This window comes from Mus pahari, chromosome 4, assembly GCF_900095145.1.
Source record: "Mus pahari chromosome 4, PAHARI_EIJ_v1.1, whole genome shotgun sequence".
In the NCBI taxonomy this organism is placed as follows: domain Eukaryota; kingdom Metazoa; phylum Chordata; class Mammalia; order Rodentia; family Muridae; genus Mus; species Mus pahari.
In genome coordinates this window covers 109,633,064-109,644,027 of record NC_034593.1, presented here as the reverse complement: position 1 = coordinate 109,644,027, position 10,964 = coordinate 109,633,064, and the positions used below count along the sequence as shown (strand labels likewise).

The 10,964-nt window shown below is 41.5% G+C and overlaps 1 protein-coding gene across 3 annotated transcripts in view; it reads left to right on the top strand.

The window, feature by feature from the left end:
• Positions 1-3,978, top strand: part of LOC110321087 (transmembrane protein 56) — a 57,524-nt gene extending 53,546 nt beyond the window's left edge. For all 3 annotated transcript variants that reach the window (XM_021197196.2, XM_029537908.1, XM_029537907.1), the window contains exon 8: positions 2,519-3,978. In XM_021197196.2, the coding sequence (XP_021052855.1) occupies positions 2,519-2,837 (319 nt within the window). In that variant the 3' untranslated portion in view covers positions 2,838-3,978. The remainder of the gene's footprint in view (positions 1-2,518) is intronic.
• Positions 3,979-10,964: the final 6,986 nt, after the last annotated feature.

Below are 10,964 nucleotides of genomic sequence, written 5' to 3'. Positions count from 1 at the left end.
CCACCTGCCTCTGCCTCCCAAGTGCTGGGATTAAAGGCGTGCGCCACCACACCTGGCCATTTATATATATTTTTATACCGGTAGCGGGTATTAGAAGGAGGAGGCTCAGGTCATCATCATCATCAGATCATCATCAGCTTCCTAAGGGTTCCAAGCCAGTGTTTCAATCCCATGTGCCTCATGCCTCCCGAATGGGACAGCGTATCCATAGACCATTTTCAGGGTGTGTGAAGTTCTTTTGGTCAATGCAGCCTGAGAACAGATGGACAGACTTCTGCCGGTTGTGCTGACACTGCCGTGCATTCTCCCTGGGTTACCACAATTGTTTGCTTCCCATGCTTGCTTTCCCCCAACACCCACAAAGCCAAAGAGCTGAACTCGGGACATCCAGTCTCCCGAGCTACACTGTGAATGTCCACATCTTCCTATTTGAGGAAAAGGTTCCCTGATCCCAGCTGCAGACCACTGACCTCCCTGTAGCTCCACCCTCCATGCTGTCTTCTTTCACAGTGAAAATGACATGCAGCGCCTTGCTGCTTGGAGGATAAAACTTGAGCCCTTTAATGTGCTACAGAGTTCTCCCCAGCTGCAGCTGTCTCACCCCCTTCTGCCACAATTCCCCCAAAACTTCCATCTCCATCTTTGCTTCCTGGCGAGCTGTTCTTCTTCACACTTTACCACCATTCATTCCTCTGAGGTGGGTTAGAGACTCAGGCTTGGTGTTCCTATTATACAATGTATGCTTACTGCATGTTTGTCAGTTAGAAAAGCTAGGCTGTCTGCTACATATGTGGCTTTATAACTCTAGACTGCCTTTAAGGTGGCTGGATCTGTCTCCATCTTGATATTTTCCTAGTGACAGACAGTGTTGAACATGTTTGTTTTTGACCTTTCACCATGATTGGGGATTTCTGTACTTTTTTTTTTTTTTGGAGAAAGGGCCAACCACATTGCCCAGACTTGTTACAAACTGCCCAGGCTCAAATATGAGCCAGGCTCTCAATCTCCTGCCTGTGCCACTGGGCTTCCCGTGTCTTCAGTATGTTCATTCTCCATCTCCATGTGCTGGGTCTCCTGTAAGGGATGTTTACAGTCATTTACCTGAGTTAGAAACAGATTGTTTCCATACTGTTGACTTTTAAGCATTTTATTTTTCTAAAGATTTATGTTAGCTAAAGATAAAGATTGTCTTATATTACACTGTCACTGTCTTTTGAGACAGGGTTTCTCTGTATAGCCCTGGCTGTCCTGGAACTCACTTTGTAGACCAGGCTGGCCTCGAACTCAGAAATCCACCTGCCTCTGCCTCCCGAGTGCTGGGATTAAAGACATGTGCCACCACACCCGGTTGTCGCTGTCTTCAGACACACCAGAAGAGGGCATCGGATTCCATTACAGATGGTGGTGAGCCACCACGTGGTTGCTAGGAATTGAACTCAGGACCTCTAGAAGAGCAGTCAGTGCTCTTAATTGCTGAGCCATCTCTCCAACCCTTAAATATTTTTTTATATAAGATATTTTATCACATATTAATATTGTATTTTCACCCACTGTGTCTTTTTCTTCTCTTCCAAAGTGAAAATTTTTTTGTTTGTTTTTTGAGACATGATTTCTTGCGAAGCTCTGGCTGTTCTGCCGTTTGCTATGTTGAAATTTGGGATCTGCCTGCCTCTGCCTCCCGTGTGCTAGGATTGAAGGTGCACACCACCATACCTGGCCTCAAAGTACAAACTTTTAATTCTAGCAAAGTCCAGCTCACCAGTCATGGCCAGCCCCTGCATTGCTTGCACTTCAGTGCAAGTTATAGCAAGAACTTACATTGAACATTTCCTGTTCTTTTTTTCTAGAAGTTTTATACTTTTGTGTTTTACAGAGAGGTTTTAAATCTACCTTGAGTTAATTTCTCTGCTGGATGGTCTCAGTGGGGAAAGGGCATACGTTTTCTGTTGAGTTGCCCAGTGTCAGAGTCCGGAGTCACTTGAGTATGTATCCATCTCTGACGTTTCTGTGACACTGGTTTGTTTCTCTCACTGATACCTTGAGTCTTGATTGTGTCGCTTTACAGAGATTTCCCAGAAGTAGGCATCATGACTTCCCCAGCTGTTCTTTTGTAGTGCGTTGACTCTCCAAGGCACTTTAAATCATTCTGTGTGGGTGTGGTCACGCACATACCTGTATAGGGTTGACATCCGGATGTTTTCATCAGTTGCTTCTCCACCTTACCTTTTTAGACAGCGTTTCTCCCTGAGCGCAGTGTTTGCCGCCAGTATCTGCCTGCTCTCGGCTCCACCCTTCCCCTGACCCCAGCTCTAGTGTAACAAGCCTTGAGTGCCAGGGGATCAGAATTCAAGTCCCCGTTCAAGTTGCACAGAAAACACACCATCCACTGAGTCATCTCCCCAGCCCCTCTATGTAAGTTATGTGGTCCTTGAGTTCCTCCTTCAGCCAAAGCACGAGAGTAGGAGGGCAGTTTCCCAAGCTGCGGACTAAGTGTGATGGATCTTTGCTCTCTCATCAGGTGGTTCTTTGAAGCCCTGAAGTACCCCAAGTTTTCCAAAGTCAATGTCATCAATGGAATTCTTATGACGGTGGTCTTTTTCATCGTGCGGATCATTTCGATACCTCCAATGTATTCCTTCCTTTATTCCGTGTACGGAACAGAACCCTACATAAGGTTAGGGTTTGCAATCCAGTTTGTCTGGATCTCTACCTGTGTTGTTTTAGATGTGATGAATATCATGTGGATGATCAAAATCATGAAAGGATGCATCAAAGTCATCTCTCTGATCAGACAAGAGAAAGCCAAGGATAGCCTTCAGAACGGAAAACTCGATTAAAGGAGTGCTTCATCAGACACCTTGTTTCCATAAGCCATCCTCCTTCCTCTGTGTTCTGGCCAACAGGATGAGCTCCTGCGCCGCTCCGTTAGGCAAGGTTGTTTGTTACTCATGGTTTCAGTGTTCTTTCCTCTGTTCTTTAATCTTTTGGCAAGAGAAAATAAAATTTAGTCTTCAACCCAGGATTTCTTCTTTCCTTCTATATTTTTAAGTAAGCATGGATGGAAATGGAAAGGTTTAAATAAAAGTTTTAAGTAGAGTGGTGAAACTTTTCTGAACTCTCAGTGTTCATGGGGATTATTCTCTGCAGGAAAATGGCCGGTGATTTGGTGGCCTTTGTACACCGCCCAATTTGCTGAAGGAATGAGAACAGCTTTTCAGTCTGTGAGCAGCTACATTGGCTGCGCTCCGTTCTCTTCCAACGTCAGTGCCTGTGTAGGGTTTCATTTCTAAGTTGCCAGCCTGTCCCTTCCCCAGGCCATCAGAAATGACACAGTTTCACTGGGATATGCAGTCATCGGTTATGATACGATAGAGCATTTCTCATGTTGATACTATCGTATTTGATAATACTTATGTGTTTTAAGATTTCAGATGCTGCTTTATTTATCTCTTCAGTGCTTTATCCAATTATATTTTGAAAATCTTATAGTTAGGCAAGGTTTAAGACCCATCTTGTGGACCACATGAATGCCGATAGATGACAGCTTGGGCTAAAGGGAGGACTCCCGGGAGGACTCCCGGGAACGTGCCTCATAACGCCGCCTTCGCCTGCTTTTGGGTACTTTCCCCATGAAGATCACATTTCTTCTTGCAAAGTTTTCCTAGTTCTAAACCTGACACCAGAATGCCAGTCTTTTCTAGAATGCACTGGGTTTGCTCCTGAAGTCAGCCTCATTCTGGTGAGACTAAAACTACAGACAAGTCAGAGTTTGTGCTTTACTCATAGATTTTACTCAGGCTTGCTTAGTTTATCTTTGCCTTTTTGTTTTCTTAAAGAGCAGGAAGGAAGGAGGGAGACTTAACCCAAGTATTCTGATGATCAAAACTGTCATTCATTGTGAAAAAAAATCGTGCGTGTGTGTGTGTGTGTGCGTGTGTGCGTGCATGCGTGTGCGTGCATGCGTGTGCGTGCATGCGTGTAGGGGGGTATTTTTCCTTTGATTCTTGTAATCCAAATATAGAATTATATATTTAGCTAGTATTGCCTTTATTTATTTTTTTCTGAAGTACTTGACTTTAATGATTGTTCTTAAGAAACAGACTTAATCCAATTAGTGGTGAATACTTGAATTTAACTGAACTTAAACCAAAAGATCTAATCCGTTTAGAGTCTCAGACTGAAGGAGAACGTTTGGCTCTTCCATCATTCATCTTAGGCTGATGAACTAGTGGAAGGTCATCAAAACATTTAATGTAATGTAGTTTGATTTAATTGTCTAGTACAGATAGAGACTGGCAAGTTCTGGTATGTTTAAAGATGGGAATTGAAATTCCAGTCAAATGATAAAAATCAAGTTGATTGTCTTGTTCTTGGTGTATTTACTTTTGAAAGATAAAGTCACAAAAAAAGATAGGGCTTTGCCTTTAAAGCAGCTAATGCCACACTGGTAATGGCTTGCTAAGTTTAGTGCTGTCTCCACCCTAGGCACTCAGGGGTGCACTGGTTGTGTAAAAGTGAAGGTATGCAGGTGATTTTATATTGTTCGTGGCTCTTTTACAAGAAAATGGGCTTTTTTTTTTTAAATGGAGAGAAGACATTTATATTATAAAACTATTTTGGAAATTCACTAAGAAAAGAATAAATCTTGAGGTAAATATTTTTGGCTCTCTGGATAGTGCTACAGTTCTGAACAGAGATTTTTAAACTCGCCATCAAAATGATGGCAGCGTATGGTTATGAGTCTCCATGGAGGTGATAATTGCTTCATGCTGAAAAGGTCATTTGTATTTCGTTGCTGTTATCATTGCTCGATGTAACCAATAAGTACGTTCGGAATATCAAACATTAAACCCAGATTTGCCATTGTAACCCTTATTAGCTGCAGCATCCAGACTTCAACTCTCCACACCCTTGATAGAAGGGAAAGGCATCAGAAATGTCTTACAAACTGCCACTGCAAGCCAGCCCTCCCCTGGGGCTGTATTTTGCTGTTTTGTGATCACATTTATCAACCTGAAATACAAATAAATACAGAACATTGTATTTACTAAAACAATGAAATTTTCATTTATTTAATGACAAATTTTTGCTAGATATTTTAGATATAAGTATTTTGGCTACATTGATTAATTTAAATGAGTCTATTAGGCATTCTGATATTTAACAAGTCTTAAAATATTTATAGAAAATAAAAGCAGATTGGTATACATTTTTAAGCAATTCTATTTTTCTAGAGAAGATTAGTGACAATCTGAATATGTAGTGTTCTAGAAAATAAACTTAAAAAAAAAAAGAGCAAAAATCAACTAGTACCATTGCAAGATTGTGGGCCCTGCACTTGACGTTATATTATGTGCAAGACTTAAGGTATTTAGAGCTTGGGTTCATAGAATTTGCATTCTTGTGTCTAAAATCATTTGGAGGATTGTTTGCATTTATTTGAAATTCAAAATGGAGTTATATATGCATTCAAAGAAATTAACTCAAAGTACTCTGGTATGTTGGCTTTCAAACTTGAAGTGGGTATTTTCTGTTTTGTTTTGTTTGTTTTCTGTGGACCAGGTGTTTGTTCAGAGGAATAATGGTAGGTTTTACCATCTCTGAGACTCACCCTGCTTTACTTTGGATAAACTGGGTGCATAGGTTTGGAAAATTGCCTAATTTATAGGTATTTAGATGAAATTCTTCCATAAATTTTGATAATTTGCTTAAGTCAAAGTTTTTGTTCAATGTCAGATGTGTAAATTGCTTCCTCTGAAGCCTTGGGCATTTAGAGACAAGTTCTTTGTGAGGTTTCTGTGTAACTCCTGGAAGCATTTCTTAGGCATTGGAAATGTAGTTTGTCATGAATGCACAAAGGGAGAAGTTCCATCCTTACACACATTTCTTTGCTTTCATTGTTAAGAAAAATCAACATGTCCCGCAAGACCCCATTAACATATCTGGTTATGTTTATTCCTGCATTGCTGTTAGTTCCAAATATATAAATATGCATCTTAACGATTGGTTTGTGTGCATTCATTGCCTTGCTTTAAGAGCTTTAGCAGTCTGTGCAGTTGAAAAGCCCACATAGTTATGGGCATCAGTAATGTTTCATAGAAGGTTGTGTTTTGGATTTCATCAAAAGGAAACATTGTATTCTGTGAGACTGGCAGAGTGTTTTTCAGCAGGTGTGAGCCAGCACACTAGTGAGACTCTTCCTCTGTGAAGAGTTTCTGAATGCGCACACACCTCCCAGCCTTAACCACAACTGGCTCATGCCAAAGCTACCGAAAGCTAAGCCTGGTGCAGAAGTCTGAGGACGTCTGCAGAAATGAGAAAATCCTACAGAGCCCGGAGTGGGAGGAGAGCAAGACTGCTTTTCCTTTCAGAGATGTTATCTCTTCTTTATTGGTCCTTTTATAGCTGAGCTCACCTGGCTTGCTCGTCTTCAATGCCCCACAGACGTCAGTATCCCCTTTCCATATGCCAGGACCTTTCTAATGTCTCTTTCGGAGACATCACCACTCATCTGGATGCGTCTCAATCTCTTGTGGCAAGTTTCAGAGTTTACAAACAGGTTTCCTCATGCACACACGCACTGTAGGAGGTATAAATAAAGATCTGACAAACCACAATTTATTAAGAGGCTACAGGAAGCCAGTCAGTGTATAATAGTACCTGTTTACAACATGAAACAAAGGTAATTATGGTTTTATTAAGAAACATCTGTAAGCTCTTTCTTAAACTGGTTTAGCAATAAGAGTTTTATAAAGTGTTTCAGCTACAGATTTATTGTAGGTGTGTTAATTATATAAATGTTCTTCATAGACCCCATGGCAGTATTGAGGGTGCAAAACAGAGCAGTTTTGATGAAGGCAGGGTCTGGCTTGTGGCAAATTGTTTTAGAGTCTTCAACATTAAACAACTTCCGTGGTACTGTTTATTTAAGACTCCCTAGCTAATGAGTTATTTAGTGTTTCTCGGAGTACAACAGCCAGGGACTTGAGCCCTGGTTCCTTTGTGGTCCAGACTTCAGCTCCCACCCACTAGATAGACTGTCATATTTTGTTTTCTATTGCAGTGGGCAGCTCCTAAAGATGGGTTTGTTTGCGTTGAAAACGTTCACATGTATCCACGCTGAACAGCAGTTTTTTGATATCAGGTCCTGCACACAAGACCAAACACAATTAAAGCTGTTTCTCAATCTCAGATTTATAAGCTCTATACCTCTGCCTGAAAATTTGTTAGTCACCATCTCAATCCTTTTCTTTGCATTTTTATGTAATTCTGCAGTTGGTGTGTGTTAAAATAATTTGCTCCTTTTTGGTGAATGGAACCTAAAAATATGGCTGTAAATAAAATGTGCTCTGTAATTTTGTTTGTTGCCTGATTGGTTTCTGTAGGATTACGTCTGCTTTTTACTTAAGGAATTTTTGTGTAGATTATATTCTTAAAAGTAGGATAAACTATGAAGTTTTTAGTTATTTGAATTTGTAATAACATTTCAACATAGATCTTATTTGCAAAAGCTACTTTAAAACTGCAGTATATGCATTAGCTATAGTGAGATGTATGATTTTTCTCTGATACTATAATATATAATATTGTCAAAATATGCTTAATAATTTATTTCCATAAGACTGAAGAGTTTTATTTACAAAACATAAGACCACATAATTTATAAATCAGTGTTACTAAGGTGTATCAGTAATTAAAATACAACCTAGGATCTTTGATTTGGTTTCTGCTTGTGCTTTGTTTGAAGGGATAAGTGTCTTTTCAGTACTTTCATTAAACTTTTGAACTGTTTGTATACTTTGTATGTGTGCCATTTTGAAGTTTATGCAAGTTCTAAGCAATAACCTGCATGTTCGACCTGGTCAGTACCCTTTGTCATGACAGTTTCCTTTAGTATTAAGAATGACACAGATCAATATTGTATAACGCTCCCCTCTCCCAGTGAACACCTTGGGAGTTTCCTCTGTTAAAACACTACTATAATGTGGTGCAAAACTTTGTATTTTGTGAAAGAAAAATAAAGTCACGATTATTTAGTGCAAAAGTTTGTCTGTGTGGTGTGTATGCTTCAATAGTATGTGGTGAGCTGATTGGTGAGACCAAATTCTTCCCATTGTATAATCCTAGGACCTGCATCCTGAAGGTGAATTTTTAAACCTCCCTCTCCCCATGAGATTCCAGCATCAGGGAAAACCCAAAGCTGAAGAAATCTAGTTTGTGCTTATTAACGGGACTGGAACTACCCAGTCAATAGGCTCTTGTGGATTAAGTGAAACCTTGCAAGCAGTTAGATTTTGACCTCTTTTTTTTTTTTTTTTTTTTTTTTTTGGCCCCTGCTGGCCTCTCCTGAGCTTCAGCGCTTTTTGCCTAGTGTCTTGGCTGAAATTTTGGGCTTCTCAAATTGCAAGTGGTCTGAATCTTGCATCTGGGTCTGGAGCAACAGTAGATCAGGAAGTGGAGCACCGATTGAATGGAGTGCTGAAGTGGTTTTGCCTTTAGAGAGGACCATGAGGCATGCTTTGAACGTGCCTAAAATGTGGAGTCAGAACTGCCATAGGAGCGAGCAGCTGAGTCTCAAAATGAAAATAGAAACCCCAGCTGTGGGTGATGAGAGGCTGGTGCTGACGGGAGCAAAACCACCGGACCAAACCTCTCAGAGAACAGAAATAGGTCTCCTACACCTTGGACTGTCTGAGATGTAATTCATTCATTTTCCTAATGGCCACTCTTAACCAAAGTTTATTGCTTCTTCCTCTGGATGGTTCCTAGGTATACCCAGAAGCATGCTGTGGCAATTGTGTCACTTTCCCTCATGCCAGTGACTGGTAACCTACCACACATAGCGAGGTTCTTCCTGGAAGGACTGCACATGGGTGAGAGGGGCTGGCGTCAGCTGCCATTCATACCACAGTGCTCTGAACTCCTTGCACACTGCAGGCAGCCCCACCCCTTGTCATCTACCTCCAGCTAAAGCCCGTGGCCACATCCTCTGATTATGCCAGCAGAAATTGCCTGAACTGTCAGGGCTCCTAGGAGCAGTGAAGGGTAAGATGGACAGTGGGAATTTTTGTTAAGGATAAAGGTCAAAGTTAAATGAGAATTTGGAAGAAAAACCAAAAGGAAATGACCTCAAAAAAGAATGTAATGGATATATTAAATTTTAATTAACAGGAAATCTGTCAGTGTTCTAAGTCTCACGGGATGATCAAAGAAAAGAGGGTTACTCAAGGACGAATTAAGGCCTTGCTGGCAGCAGGGAGACCCAGCCTCAGTGGACTGAATGCCAAAGAGCTGCACAAAAGCTTATGTATCGGTTGTTACACAGATGATGGTTTTTGGGGTAAAATAAGTTCCTCATACCAAGCGCCTAATCTAACCTATACATTTCCTGAAGGAAAACACCACACCCCTGCAACTTCAGCCTTACTGTGTATTGTTCTCAGCACTCAATAATGCAACACGTTCCAGGTGTGTCAGGGCTGTCCTGTGACCAACGTCATGCAAAGGCTGTAAAGCTCCTACAGAAAAACAACTCTGTAGATGAGAGCAAAGGATCACCGTTCTCTACAACGATTTCTTCAAGGTCAAAGTACTTCTAGAAAACTAGTTCATTCTAATGTTTACCCTATAGAGAATGATTCTACTAGATCTTCTGCTTCAGAAATTAAGATGAATAAAGTTCTTATGGTTGTTACAGTATAAGAAGTCTTGTGACTTAAGTATGAAAACGCAGTATGTACGGCTATGTACTTCTATGTAGGGCAGGCTCTTACCTGAGGTTTCAAAATCATTTATTCTAAGAGCAAATATTTCCAATATTCCCACGTACTGCGGATGAGCAAAGGCCTCTAAGCAGAGGGGTCATCACAGTGAGCCATGGACCAGGTGGACTGCTCTACCGGGTGGACTGCCCTACCCAAGAGCCAAAGTCTGGATCTGTTTTAGGAGCCAAAAAGATACCCAACAATCAAATTTCCTGGAAAGATCTGTATTGCCAGACAGGCTCTCCACGGGAGGATTTAGAAGACGAACTGAGTGGTGTTTTAAAGCTGTATTTGGGCAGAAAGGATATGTGAATGGATGAGGCCCCTTAGGGAAGGTCTCTGAGTTGAGAACTGGAGATGAGGGATTTGGAAACATAAGGTGCCTGAGTTATAGTAACCATGTCTTAGTCTTAGCTTTATCAACGTTAAAATAATGTTTGAAGTGTCTCTAACATCCCCTCCAGCTCTCCTGGGCTATTAAGAAGAGCTTTAATTTGCAACATGGCAATTAGGAAGGAACACACAGTAGCTTTGAGAGTAGCTTTAGGAAATCTGATGTAAATGGCATCCGAGGGATGGTTTCAGCGTCAGATTAGACGAGTGAAGAACAGAGGTAGGTTGGCTGACAGAATAAACTGCTAAACAATGGCTAAACAATAGCCAGACCTTGGTGGCGCGTGCCTTTGATCTCAGCACTCTGGAGTCAGCAGCAGGCAGAATCTCTGAGTTAGAGGCCAGCTTAATCTACTAAGTGTGTTCCTAGACAGCCAGAACTAGAGGGAGTGGGAGGAGAGGGAACCAAGTTGAGACAGCCTTTGAGCTACTGAGTCACAGATTCTGGGGTGCGGGTAGGGGGAACTGGGTCTCAGCAGGCTGGCAGCAGCTCTTAAAGTTGGTGGAACAGAGTGGGGTCCACAGAACAGCAAGGCAGAAGCAAATTTGGGAGAAGTGCCTTCTGCGACCCCTCTGAGCTCCATCCTGACTGCCTTTCTCACCCAGTTTTGCCCTCCGGTGTCTTGAGTATGTTATGTTCTTGGCCAGCCATTCACACCATTTGCTTACAGCTCTCTGAAGGGTCAGCCCTGCTCCTTCAAGTCTTAGCTCTTTAGAAAAGGCTGGGCAGTTGAATTTTTTTCTTTTCAGGTGCTTCTCAGCCATTCAGTATTCCTCAGTTGAGAATTCTTTGTTTAGCTCTGTGCC